A 14,071-nucleotide genomic window follows, 5' to 3' on the forward strand; every position below is an offset into this window, starting at 1 on the left:
ATGTCTTACTTGATATGCTTACTCTTATCTTTTTGAAACAGGCATAATTATTTTTTTGCCAACAGCTACCACTTGAATCCTAACTTTTAAATTACTATTAGATGTAAGCTCCCTATTTTGAAAGTTAAGTTTCCAAATTTTATACAAAGGGGGAGATAATCTCTCCTGCTGAGGTTGTACTTTAGAGTCTCCAGTCACGGAAGCACTAAAGTATTGGTTACAGTTAATCCTAGAACTGACATTACATGCATGCTATTATGAACATGACTTACTTAAATGCGCTCATTTACAAATAATTTCTATATATTCTTAGGGTGGCCTTTCAGGAGAATCTTCATCTGCTGCTTTTACTGCCTATATAACAACAGCACTGTTAGAAAGTGGCATTGAAATGTCTGATTCAGTTTTGTCAAATGCCCTGTACTGCTTGGCTCCTGATGAACAAGAACCTCCAGATATATATACCCTTGCTTTGACAACATATGCACTTTCACTGGCTGGCCCAAACCAGACAGAAGCAGCTCAAAATTCATTGAAACTTTTGCTGGATAAGGCAACTCATGACAAGGAAATGATGTGGTGGAGCAAGCCAGGTAACTATACATATGTACCTTAATAAGCATTTTTTTCTGTTAAGTTTACTGAGAATTTGGGATATAAAAAATAACTCGCTAGATAATGATAAAATCAATTGCAAATGGAAACTAAAAAAAAACAACTAAGTAACCAATTCCAGTTTTCACGTGACATGAATTTTAGAGATGGATCACAACAAAGCTTTGGTAGAAAGTGACTTTAACCCTAATACGGGCAACATATTTTTCTGACGTAATCGGGCAAGGTGAGTCCAATGGACTCTTTCAACTTATACTTTTAATTTAAACTATTAAGCAGTGAAAAATATTACTTTTCACATCAATTTGTACATATTGTGCACTATAGAATCATTTAACATAAAATTGATTATTTTTTGTATAACAAAAGTTTTAAATTACTTATTAATTTCATACATAGTCAAACAGCGAGAACAGTGGACCCTTTTGACTAATTCTTTCTGTTTTCACTACATAAAACACCAAATATTTATCGTTACATGTACATAGTGATAATTTTACATTATTTTGACAATTCAAACCAAATATTTGTAAAATGCACATTACTTTTTACATTTCGTGCAAAAAGACTCACCTTGCCCGGATATGTGGGAATTCAGGGAAAAAAAAATATTTCTAAGTTATTTTAATTCCGAAAGAAGTTTGAATTACTCTAATTTATAGGAAATATACAATTAGAGGAAGTAAAAAATTTATAATAAAATTCTCAAAAATGTGATGCAATGAGTCCAAGAGACTCACCTTGCCCGTATTAGGGTTAAATGTAATTGAAAAACTTTATTCTCATCATAAATAAGAACGGTACAAGGAAGCGGTCAACACTGCAATTTTCACACTATCCCCAGCAGTGGTGTAGCCAGGAATTTTGCTCGGGTGGGGAGGCCCAAAACCAGGGGGAAAATTTTTGAAGAACAGGACACTGAGTAGAGAGTTTTAAACTAATTTTAACACTTTACACGATTGAAAAAAATTCATTTTTCAATGAAAACTTCAGTAAATTCATGATTTTTCAATATTTTGTTTTTATATTTCGAGGAATAGAGGGGTCCGGACTCCGCTCTTGCTACACCACTGATCCTCAGTGCACTAGAGTTGGATCCCCACTGGAATCCTCCCTATGGGATATTAACCCCACATTACCAGTGTGTATCCTTGTATCACTGGATACTATCCTGAGATTATTAGACAGCTGACAGCCTGTGCTGGCTGGGTACATTTGTTCTTTGCAATTGCCTAAGACAAGCAAGTTAAATTCAGTACATCACTTTACACTACCAATAAAATCTTGTCAGTTTAAAATTTCTGTTCATGTTTTGCCTGATTACTCCAGTAATGGAAATAATTTATAAAAATATCATTTAACAGTTAGATTGGTTTACAAATTGAAATGAAGAAGGCTAAAATATGTTAGATATTCATAGACTTGAATTTCTACCATCAATGCTCTAATATTCAGCCCATCTCCATCATTCTTTTTCAAGAGTTTTTTTCATTGTTCTTTTGAAAGTTTTTTCATTGTTTTTGTATGAAGATTTACACAGCTTCTTATATTAATGTTGGTGGTTGCTTTAGGGGAATGCTGCGTAGGTAACATTATCTGCTTGACAGTTCACTTCTCCTACTGAGAGCATTTTCAAGAGAATGGGAGGGAAACCGTTCTCGTTCCGAGCTTATATAGGTTTCGTTAACCCAAATCAGGTCAACAATGAATTGCTCCCATTCCCTTGAAAACGCTCCCAGTAGAAGGAGTGATACGTCGAGCAGATAATGTTACTTTACGCAACATTTTTGATTGTTTCTTTGAAGTCGCATGCATGTACAGGTTCTAATGAAGTGACATCAAAAATATGCTTTTAAAACTAGTTTTCTTTATTTTAGCATAACCTCATCAAAAGAAGCAAAAGGAAAGGAATATGTGAAATTATGTACTGAGATGACATTACCATATTTAATACTGTTAATCATAACTGATATCTTCAAGGGTCATGCACGTTCAAGTTTTTGTTTGTGTCTTTATCCATGGCTCCATTTTTTTCAGGAGCCAAGTCCAAGGGAATGGATATTGAAATAACAGCTTATGCTGTGTTGTCTTTGGTAAAACTTGGTGGAACAGATAACCTCATACATGCTTTCAAGGCAGTAAGATGGATTTCACAGCAAAGAAATGCTCGTGGAGGATTTGTATCAACCCAGGTAATATATGTACAGCAAAAGAATTTGTATTAATACTTAGTACATACTCTTCAAAAAGATATTGAGGAAAAAAGTCATGCATTTTGAAATATAATTTTTTTGATGAAATGAAAATGAGGGCCATATCACATAAAATGAATTTTTACTTCGTACTTCATAAAGGATCAAAAGTCTATTTCGGAAACTCTGAGTATTTATGGTTCATAAAATAAATCAAAATGATATCATGGGATAGCAATAATCACTCTGCCAGGCAGGGGAATTCATTAAAATTAACACTGTTGAATGAAAAAAATTGAAATGTCCAAAGAGATACTTATGCCCTTAGTAATTGACATATATCATTGTAAATGTACCACGCAAATGGCTCACTTTTATAACATGAAAGTGGTATTTTCACACAACCATAATCTGGAACATAACTTCAATTTGTTGAAATGGCTCACAGCGAGGTAATTAGATCAATACTATACTGTTGTGCAATTCTGCATACGCATACCCATACACTGCAGTTGTGCTCATGAAGGGCTAAATATCACCGACCACAATTATACTTCTGATATACTTTGTAAACAAGCTGCCATGTTGTTTATTTAAATGAATTAAAATTAACAATAGTAGTGAGGAAGCAATAATGGGAGGCAATAATGGTAGTGAGGGACGCAAAAAGGAAAACGGGGAGTCGTGTATGGAGAGAAGGAAGAGATAGACGTGTTGTAAAAGATTGGGAGATAAATTAAAGTAGTGGTGTATTGAGAGACCGGAGGAAGAAATACGACAGAATTCAAGATCGGCAGAAAGAAGAAGAGGACGCAGAGAAAAAGCAGGTGCCTACGAGAGAGAAAGAGACCGGAGGAAAAGGGATACGGCAGAACTCAAGATCCCCACTGGTGCAGTTCATGGCAGTGGTTCAGTGAGTGGTAGTACGGATAGTACAAATGGGATTGTAATAGTCATGGCGGCTTGTTGATGTTGTTTATGCTCACGAGTTTTAAATTGTAAAATTTCTTTATAAAGTGTTATAAAAATCATTTGTTAAGTAAGAGAAGTGGAAATTAAATAAAACGTTACAACTTTTAGTCTATTTTTAGCTTAATAAGGTTATTTATAGTACACACATGTAGGCTATATCACGATGCTAATGAAATCATTTTTTTTTTTTAACCGTCAGGACACAGTTGTAGCTTTGGAAGCTCTCTCAAAATATGCTACAATATTCATGAATAATGGAAATGGGAAAAACACCAGTCTTGATGTGTCAGTTAAAGCAATTGATTATGCTACTTCATTTTCTATTGATGATGTAAACCGCTTATTGTTACATCGAAGTGAAATACCAGTTCTTCCAACAGGAGTGGATGTTACCATTGCTGGTGAAGGTTGTGTAGTTGTACAGGTGAGTACATAACTTTTTTAATCTTTAGCCTCCAGATTTTAATGCACTTCAAGAGCTGGATTTAATTCCAAATCTAGAGTATTCATGCGTCCTAACGTGCATGCCAAGCATTGAGTGGAGCTTTTTCCATGCCTGCACGGACACTAAGGTGTCCCTTTTTGGGTAAAAAAACTTTTTTTCACGAAAATTTTGGCTCTCCCCTCCTTATTTTCTCTTTTTGATCATATAAACTCAAGTATGAAATTTTATCTCAATAGAAAGTCTTTAATCCGTGCCGAATTGAACAACAATTTTGAAAGAGGATTTCAAAAGGAAATTCGGAGTGAATGAGTTTTTTTTAGCCTAATTCAGGGTGAAAGTCAGAAAGTAATCATTTTTTACACTGTTTTAATGAAAATAGGATGAAATGATGTTGTTCAGAGCAAATATTATCTATCCTTGATAGCAGATACTTTTTAAATCAATTTTTCTTCATACAAAATTGTTCCTTTTCAATGCCTGTGACTACACCACCAAGGAACTGATTTTGTGATTTGCTCAACCTTTGGCAAAAGTAAAAAGCACCATATAACTTCTTCCCTTGAGTAATTCAAAGCTTTCTATATCAGTTGCTATGCTAAATCCTATTTACTGATTAGGAAAGTCAAAGGACATCCATTTGATGAACTCATATCCATGTACGAGTGAGAAGTAGAACTCTCCTCCACACATCCAGCTTGCCTATCATTTAGTTCATGAAAAAAGTCTCAATTATTGAAAATACAAATACATATAATTAGAAAACCAAGAAAAGAAAATGTGTTGAAGTCAATTCAATGGTTTGCGAGTTCATGTCGTGGAATGGAGTCATGATAGATTCATATATTAGGGGATCAGGCTGGTGTAGTGGCTAAAGTGTTGGCTTTCCTACCCTGTGGGCTCATATTCAAATACCGGCACATGGCAGAGAATTTTCAGAGACTGCCCAATCCCTACTTGAATATTGTGCGGAGGGCACTGCAAGCGCAACACTCCATCTGTCAGATGAGACATTAATGCGTGGTCCCCTTGGTGCCTTTCATTAAGAGCACATTAATGCTGACGCCAGGCTACTCTCCACCCTTCCTTCCATACCCTTCCCTCATGGTGCAAATGACCTCAGATTTTGGATGCCTCCTCCAAATACCATACCTCATATATTCGGGTATATATCATTTGGTAAATAATAAAATTTTGACACACTCATTGAGCTCACCCTTCACATTCATTTCCTATCCATATGCTTGTCTTCAAAATAAAAACTCATCTCAACACAATGCTGAGACTGCAAGCAAAAAAGAGTTCAATTTTACAATTTGGAACTGTTGCAGATGCATAAATATTAGTTCTACTATTACTCACTTGATACTCAATGGTTAACTTTAGGAGGCCATACATGTCAAACTGCTGAAAGAAAGGCAACATGTCAGCATTCCTTCTTTCACTCTCTGTAATTATTTTATTTTTTTATTATTTCCAGGTAGCATTGAAGTACAATGTGAAAACGCCTACTGGCAGTGATGCCTTTGACTTGGAAGTAAAAACCAAACCTCAAAAAGATGACTGTACCATTCAATCAATAGAAGTCTGTACTCGGTACAAATTGACAGACCAAAGTTCTAACATGGCAGTAATGGAAATGGATATGGTTTCTGGTTTTGCTCCTATTAAAGAGACACTGAATAAACTTAAGGATGACCCATCACTTAGTAAGTATAAACATTCAGGCTTACAGTTTGAGTCATAACTCATAAGCACTGCAGAGGAAGTAAATTTTCACAAACCCTATGCCTATTTTTAGTGCATTATGTCCTACTTTCATTGTCCATTTAACTTTAGAAAAACTTCAGCTGAAAAAAGAATACATCCATACAATCTAAAACTAACTGCATAAAATTCATAATAGAGATCACTTCTCTCACAAAAAAGTGGATCCTGTGCTTGTCCTCATTTATACTTCAAAAAGTGTGTAAATAAAACCACACTAGAAGACCAGAAATCTAAAATTAGAAATAATAAAAGTATCATACGTGTACAGTCAAACCTCGCTTAAAGAGCACCTTGCATAACGAGGGATTCGCATAACGAGCCAAACAAACTCCAACAAAGTGACTCCCTTAACAAGCGATGTTTCTCAGAACGATTGACGAGGACAATTGACGAGGATTGACATCATGGTGTCACAAGGAGGTTCCTGCCTGCATCTTGGCTATTAGTCTATGTTTAGGGCTTGTTCAGCTAGCATCTCACGGTCACTTGCAAAAGTTGTATTCAGTCAAATTATTGTGTATTTTTTAGTGCAAACTTTTAAATATTCTTAGGCCCCGGGTACGATACGAGCGGCAAGCGGCGTGAGCGGCGCCGCTCTGAAATCGGGCCTCATTTAGTTGCGTGTAAATCCATTGAGGGTGGGTACAATATATTTGAGCGGCGAGTGACAGTGAGCGGCGCCGCCCAGTGCCGCTCATGGTTCCAAGTCCAGACCGATTTCTTTTCCACTGCCGCTCGCCGCTCAGTAGATTCATCCTTTAGAGTAGTTGAAAATGTAAGCGGAGAAACATCAAAGGAGTGAGAATACGGCCAAACAAAGGAAGACTGAAGTTAGAAAATGTGAGAAACCTGAGCGGTTAGAAAATTGCCGCTCGTATTGTAGCCACCGCTGCCGCTCACGTGCCGCTCAGGTTGCAGCTCGCCGCTTGCCACTCGCCGCCCGCCGCTCGTATCGTACCTGAGGCCTTACACGTTTATCCCCAAAGAAAATACCAGAGGAAGAAAGGTGCAAGAAAAAAATTCACAGTAGAAGTCAAATGTCAAATCATTGAGAAGTGGGATCGAGGTGTGAGTGTGGCTGACCAAGCACACACACACACAAAATCAGTCTACATCTACGATTTGCACTATCCTCAAAAACAAGGATAAGATTAATGAGATTGATGCTTCAAAGGGTGTCACAAGAATTTCTATGCAAAGGCCAAGTATTCTCGACAATGCTGAAAGATTGCTTCTCATATGGATCAAAGAGAAGCAACTGCAGTGCGAAACTATTAACGAAAACATAGTATTAGAGCGTAGGTTTCCGCGGCGATGGTCTGATCTCTGCATTTCTCCAGGGTTTTCTTCCGCGTCAGGTTGTTGGTTGATTGACAACAGTTTCGCTGGCTGTCCTGCCAGCGTCTTCAGGTCGAAGGTCGACCCCGCGACCCTTCGACCTGAAGACGCTGGCAGGACAGCCAGCGAAACTGTTGTCAATCAACCAACAACCTGACGCGGAAGAAAACCCTGGAGAAATGCAGAGAAAACATAGTATGTGAGAAGGTGCAATTACTTTTTGCAGACTTCATTAAGAAGACACCAGGATCATCAACGGATGAAGAACAAGTATTCTAGGCAAGCCATGTGTGGTTCGAAAAGTTTAAGAAAAGAACCGGTATCCACAGCGTTATGAGGCATGGAGAAGCAGCAAGCTCAGGCATTAAGGCAATTGAGAACTTCATTGGCATATTCAAGAACTTTGTGAATTCTGAGGGTTATCTGTCTCAGTAGGTTTTTAATTGTGATGAGACGGGTCTCTTTCGGAAGAACGTGCCAAGACGAACTTATATTACAGCAGATGAGAAATTGCCGGGCCACAAGCCAACGAAAGACCATCTCACATTGTTGTTTTGTGCAAATGCAAGTGGCGATTTGAAAATTAAACGGCTGCTCGTTTACCATTAGGACAATCCAAGAGCCTTCAAGAAAGATGAGAGATGATGGAAATTTGATTGAAAGGGATTATTTGCTCAATATTTTCAAAATTCATTAATTTCAACTTGAGCAGGCATGTAAACGATAACTTTCTACACTTGGAATCATAGGATTATCCTCTGATCAATACTTAAGAAGTCTTAACTACATTTTCACCCATCTCTGAATCAAGCAGTGTGACTCAGACATGCAGTTGAAATGCCTATAATAAGTTTCATTTCTACTGAGTATAGTCTCCTTATATAGCAACTTGAAAGCCAAGATAGAGACCCTTATAGCATCTAGTATCACATAATAACTATACAGATATAAAGAGATATCAAGCTCACTTACCAATTGAACAAATTTTTGGAGAAGAACTAGCCCCAGCTCTGGTTAGGCTCCTTCACAGAGAATGGCCCCTGAAATAATAAAAATATATTTGGATTAACAGTGCAATAAACATTGCACATCTTCTCGTAAAGCTTGCTTCACAGATTACTTGGCCTTGCTCATTGGCTGAGGATGATAGTGAGCGCAAATTTCCAGGATTAATCTTAGAATTTTTTTAAACCATTCTTGACTGAATCAAATGATATTTCCACAAGATTCAAAAGTTTTGTTGTTATAGTACAATGGGAAGCTTTTTTCCCTCCAGAATGACAAGGAAATGTTGATATAAAAATGAAGATTGCAATGCAAACATTACAAAGAGAAATAAGTACATAAATTGGTCTATAGACCGTTTTACACGGGGCATGGAATTGCGCAGGTTAGAACAGCATTAATTTCTAAAATGGCATGAAATTGCACGAATGCATGAACGAAATTAGAACAAGGGCTATATTGCCATCTCACGTCCACGCATTCTCGCATGTGTTCCAGCAATTCTTTACACGACACAATTTTAACTGCGCCTTTGTACACACGTGAGATTGTGCAAGTATGTGCCCTGTGTAAAATGGCCTTATGACTACTAGGCCCTATTGTAAGTAAGAATTAAAGTGGAACCACACCAATGATAACAACAATCATACCGCCTGGGATACTACAATGATAAAGGATTTCGAGCATGTGATACATGACCATGCAAAAGTCCATAAATTCTCATTGGTATCAACACTGTTTGAATTACATACAACCCTTCAAACCACCTCAAAAGACATGTGATGGGAGTTTTTAAGACACCAGCTACAAACCTGTAAGAGAACACTACAAATTTAAGGCTTGAGTTGCAAGATTTGAATGCCTGAGTTTGACATAGCATGTTAGGGCAGATGCTCAGAGCCACTGAGGTATGTGGTTCTGTTCCAGGTCAAGAAAAAATTTTTCTGAGTGTTTTTGGCAATCATTTCAACCCCCTGGCCACCACTGCATCAACGTCGTGTGTTTGTGTTCCAATTATTTTTATATTTTTGTGAAAGGAGGAAAAAAAGAAATTAATTTTTGTTCTGTCCACATATTATACTTTATTCTTGCTTATTGTATCACATACATGTTTCATAGTGATAATGTTTCAAAAAAATTATATATACTTTCTTTTTGTTTCTGGTCTGCCGTGAAATTAATTTTTTAAGATGGTAGCTCCCATGCTGGTTCATTAACCATTGGAGCTACCTAAAGCTCCATTTGTGTTGTCCTGTTAAAAAAAAAAAGTGTACATTCAAGCTTGGAGTATTAAATTCAATTCAATTCCTTGGTTTCACTGTCTATATAGGCCATCAATTCAGTCTCAGCTAATAAATACTTGAGATTAGTAACCCTCACACACCCTCTTTCATACCAACGTTGAAATTTTGCCATGAAAATTATTTGGTTTAGCAGGGATTTGAACCCAGATTCCCTGATTGCCAGTCATGTACACTACCAGTTACACCGACAAGCTATCTTCTTCCAAGGTGGACTCAGATCTCAGACTGGGTTAACTGAAACATATGGGGTTACTTATGCAACAACTGTACAGGGTTCCAAAATTCCTGGTTCGGCATCATGTTTCAGGGCTCCTATAATGGTAATAAACCACTCCAAGTTGCAATCTCATCTCCTCCCTGCTTCATACACTCCAACCGGGACAAATTTCCTGCAAATGCCTCTTGCCACAATTACTCTACCCGCTCTAGAAATAATATACGCACTCAGCAATACTCAAGTTCTCTCTGCCTGAAAGGCCCCTACCACTCTGCCTCTGCAATTTTTAATCACATCCCTGAGGAAATTAAATCCGTCTCTTCACCTGCTGTGTTTCAATGGAGGGTTAAAAATCTCCTAATCAGAAAGTGCTGTTACAGTGTCTCTGAATACCTTGAAGACTCTCATAAAGACATATGATATTGAAATGTGTTTTTGTATGGTTTTCCCTTTTTTGTATTTTTATTGTATACATATATATACATATGGTATATGCATCTCCTAATGTCTTTTGTACTTTTATATTACATCTTTTTTTGTATGCAAATCTTGACGCAGCCATGCATTGTATTTTGCCAACAGTGATAAATAAATATTATTATTATTATTAATCCCCAGTGTATCTGCATTGTCATCTGAAAATTATTAGTTAAGATTTGATAACTGAATTCTCAAATCAAATCGTTTCATTTTTGCTTCATTGTTTTCCTTTCATTAAATCATTTGCTTTTCAGATTTGAAACGCTGGGAAGAAAATAATAACCAAATAAATTTGTACTTCGATCAGCTATCTTCCACAAGAGTTTGTATTGATTTCTTGGTTCAACAAGACACACAAGTAGAAAATGCCAAACCAGCTACTGTCAAAGTGTATGACTATTATCAGCAAGAATTATCCATTTCCACAGTAAGTACATAGTTATTATAAGAAAACTTTTAACATCTACACGTTATACTAATTCTTTCATCAAATTAAAACATACTTATATATTTTTTCCAGGATTATGTTTTCCGAACTGAATGTGCTACGGAGAAACTCCCTGTTCCTTTGGTTGCAATAGCTGAGGTTGAGAGGGTAGATGAAGTGATAAAAGTTCCAGCTGAACTTCTTGCTAGTGATGATCAAGCCAAGGAAGGTATATCTGAGGATGACAAACAGCTGAATGCTACTGTAGCTGCCTGAGAATTTTTTGCTATTCGCATGATTTTATCTCTAACTGCATTAAATGAATTGAATGATGAAAATATGTCAATAATAGTTGCGCTTTCCATCTGTCCAGAATAATTATTGTAATGCTTAACTGTGGATGAAGATTTGCTTTTAATAAAAGTCATTAAAACATTCATTGAATCCAAACAACGATTACACATAAATTCATGGACATAGCCAGGATTTAGACTAGGCCATTATATGAAGGAAAAGGGGGAAGGACAACCACCTAAAATCATTATTTGCCCAATCCAACAGACATATAATGACATTCATAGACATTTTGTAAGGTGCAGACAGGTTACCCACCTGTTCCTCCCTGGCTATGTCTATGGCTACATCACTTTAATTATGTATCAAGGAAAATTATGTACATTTTCTCTCCCTTATCTGACTGTATATTGTATGATCAATTTTGGCTGAGTGTCATGGGAGTATATTCTCACAAATCTTGAAAGTATAGCAAATTAATCGTCTTGGATGACAATAATTCATCCCCAGGCCAGTTATTACTCAAGACAAAATTATTAAATTGAAATAAAAATTCCAGTCAATAATCTCTTCACCTCTGAACAAAAGGATCATAGTTACTTTTTCCATCAACGACTGGCATCGTCTTTTTTCAATAATGGCACGGCATGATCCTGATGCACTGCAATTGTAGATTTTGAATGTCTTACTTATGAATTGCATGTCTGGCATGAGAATTTTACAGTGAAAAACTTATCAAGTGCAATAAAAGTCTATTTGATACGAACAAATAATGGGTATTTGCACAGAGATACTCTTGCAATGAAGGCATGAACTAAGTCTGAAAGAAAATCGTAGGCTCTCTTCAAAACTGTATCAAACTTAATAAACAAACAAAGTGCAATTTAGAAGTATTGTTCAGGGTGGCTTCTTCGAGGTCGAACCAGAAAAAGCATATGCATGTAAGTATATGAGAGCATGCATTTTAGTCAATATGTAGCAAGTTGAATGTTTATTTTTTTACCATAAGTAATCCCCATTCCATTTCTTAGGAAGCAAAGGGGTGTTAAAGGTTAACAACAGTGATATACCAGAGGGTCTGAATCCATCATTTGTAAATGTTGATCACGATTTGGAATTCCCAGATGGAATAGAAGGACCTTCTCCCATCTACACCTCTCCTCAAGCTGACAGTAGTAGGCACCATGAAGATAGAGGTACTAGGCTTAATAATATACTGAGAGCATGTTATTTAATACAACACTCACACGATGTGCTTTCACCACACATCCAATGCATTTCCTTGAGTATTTACATTATATGATTAATATACAACATTTAGCTATCCTATCTACGCAAAGATAATTACAGTGGAAGCTCGTTTTAATGACTACGGGATTTAGCAAGAATTGCATTATATTGATTGATTGGCAGTGTACTGTCACAAGGCCTATGATAAACACTTGACACACTATGGATATAGCTAGGTCGAGAAGTCCCTCCCACGCTATGCACTTGTTAATACAAAGTAAATCTCTTCCGATTAGTTCATAACTATTTAACTAGAAAGTAATCGGGGTGGGGGGGACATTCATTTTAACAGCGACAGCGGGAATAATAACTATAACATGAGGTACACAATATTTATTTTTCCAGTCAATAAACGTCTAAGCATCACGAATACAACACACGTACCAGCAACGATAAAATCGCTAAGCAGAACTCAACTGAATGACAACCCGCATAGCAGGCACAGAGCTTATTAATGATCTGCAATGTTACGGCAAACTTGGCTTGCTGTGTGAGGAAGATTCAGTCTGTGCCACCCTTCGTAGATTGGGGACAGTGTCAAGAGCTCACCGAGGCTGTGTGGTGAGGTTCTATGTTAATTATTTCCCAATGTCGTGGATTGCATTTAATTAGGCTGTATGCTTACAGAACCATGTCCAACTATCACTGCCCCTCGTGTAACTTCGTGCAATGCAATAGGGTAGTTTCCTTCATCAAAGAAAACGAAAGGCATTGATTGCGATTCGTTACCCACCATTAGTGTATTCATAATATACAAATTATTTGGTTTTAGAAATACCGGTTTAGACGAATGGCAATGGTCAATTTTATCCTCATTTGAAAAAGGCCAGATTGGCGCCCATGTGATGTCACTCCATGTGACGTCACAGGGACCTAGTTTCTTCGTTTGATAAGGTATTAATAATCCTTATTTAAGCCAAGCGCTACCAGCTAGCAGGGTACTCTGCTACCTGCTAGCATCCTGCGTCGTATCAGCGCTCAGAGCCTCGCCCCAAGGTCACCTCACTTGCGGCAGCGGGAACCAGAATGACGTCACATGGGCTTATCCCAGCATTCATACTTAGCTGTCGCGTTTTCACATGCTTGAAAATTTTCACTTTTCATTTAATCGCGAAAAATAGATATCGTCATTTAAAAATCTAAAAGCGTGAAATACGTACTCCAGGAGTAATAATCTTTCGATTTAGGCAATAAAAAAATAATAGGAAACCACCCTATTGTTTGACGCTGGGTATGGAATATGGTTTCAGTTGTAGCACAGCGATTTGATGCATCTGAACAATCCCAAATTCCTGAACACGTCACTACACACAGATCAACATGGAGCCATGGAAGCATGGTTTTTGGAAAGAAGCACGAATAATTATTTGCATTATTTTCTTTGCAAAGTTAATAATCAGAATTGAAGGGCTTCATCTTCACCTCCCGATATAATACACACCAGATATACCAAATGATTTTCTGAGGATTATGAGCACCCATTAAATCTAGCTTCCACTGTATACATTTAAGTGTTACATCAAATGGTGGGTGAAAAATGTAAAAATAATGTTAGCTGCAAAAATTCACCAAATATTGGTCATTATGGTCCGAGATAACCACGAACAACATCTCGTAAACTAAGCTAAGCTTGCTAAATGATTTTCAAATGAGTCACCAAAGTATTTATTTAAAGCAAATGGTTTTTAGCATAGAGAATTAGCATAAAGCAAACACGGAAGTGTG

The 14,071-nt window shown here is 37.0% G+C and overlaps 2 protein-coding genes across 7 annotated transcripts in view; one reads left to right on the plus strand and one right to left on the minus strand.

The window, feature by feature from the left end:
* LOC124165439 (alpha-2-macroglobulin-like protein 1) overlaps positions 1-14,071 on the plus strand; it is a 78,607-nt gene that overhangs the window by 54,433 nt on the left and 10,103 nt on the right. For 4 of the 5 annotated variants that reach the window (XM_046542855.1, XM_046542857.1, XM_046542854.1 and 1 more), the window contains 7 exons: positions 314-593; positions 2,653-2,807; positions 3,979-4,203; positions 5,702-5,930; positions 10,590-10,762; positions 10,856-10,991; positions 12,088-12,252. In XM_046542855.1, the coding sequence (XP_046398811.1) occupies positions 314-593; positions 2,653-2,807; positions 3,979-4,203; positions 5,702-5,930; positions 10,590-10,762; positions 10,856-10,991; positions 12,088-12,252 (1,363 nt within the window). The remainder of the gene's footprint in view (positions 1-313; positions 594-2,652; positions 2,808-3,978; positions 4,204-5,701; positions 5,931-10,589; positions 10,763-10,855; positions 10,992-12,087; positions 12,253-14,071) is intronic. The other variant, XM_046542858.1, reaches the window with a different exon arrangement.
* The window catches only part of LOC124165441, an 81,619-nt gene that overhangs the window by 53,845 nt on the left and 13,703 nt on the right, over positions 1-14,071 (minus strand). For both annotated transcript variants that reach the window (XR_006866230.1, XM_046542868.1), the window contains exon 3: positions 8,302-8,369. The gene's annotated coding sequence lies outside the window, so the exon portion shown is untranslated. The remainder of the gene's footprint in view (positions 1-8,301; positions 8,370-14,071) is intronic.

Source organism: Ischnura elegans, chromosome 9, assembly GCF_921293095.1.
Source record: "Ischnura elegans chromosome 9, ioIscEleg1.1, whole genome shotgun sequence".
Lineage (NCBI taxonomy): Eukaryota > Metazoa > Arthropoda > Insecta > Odonata > Coenagrionidae > Ischnura > Ischnura elegans.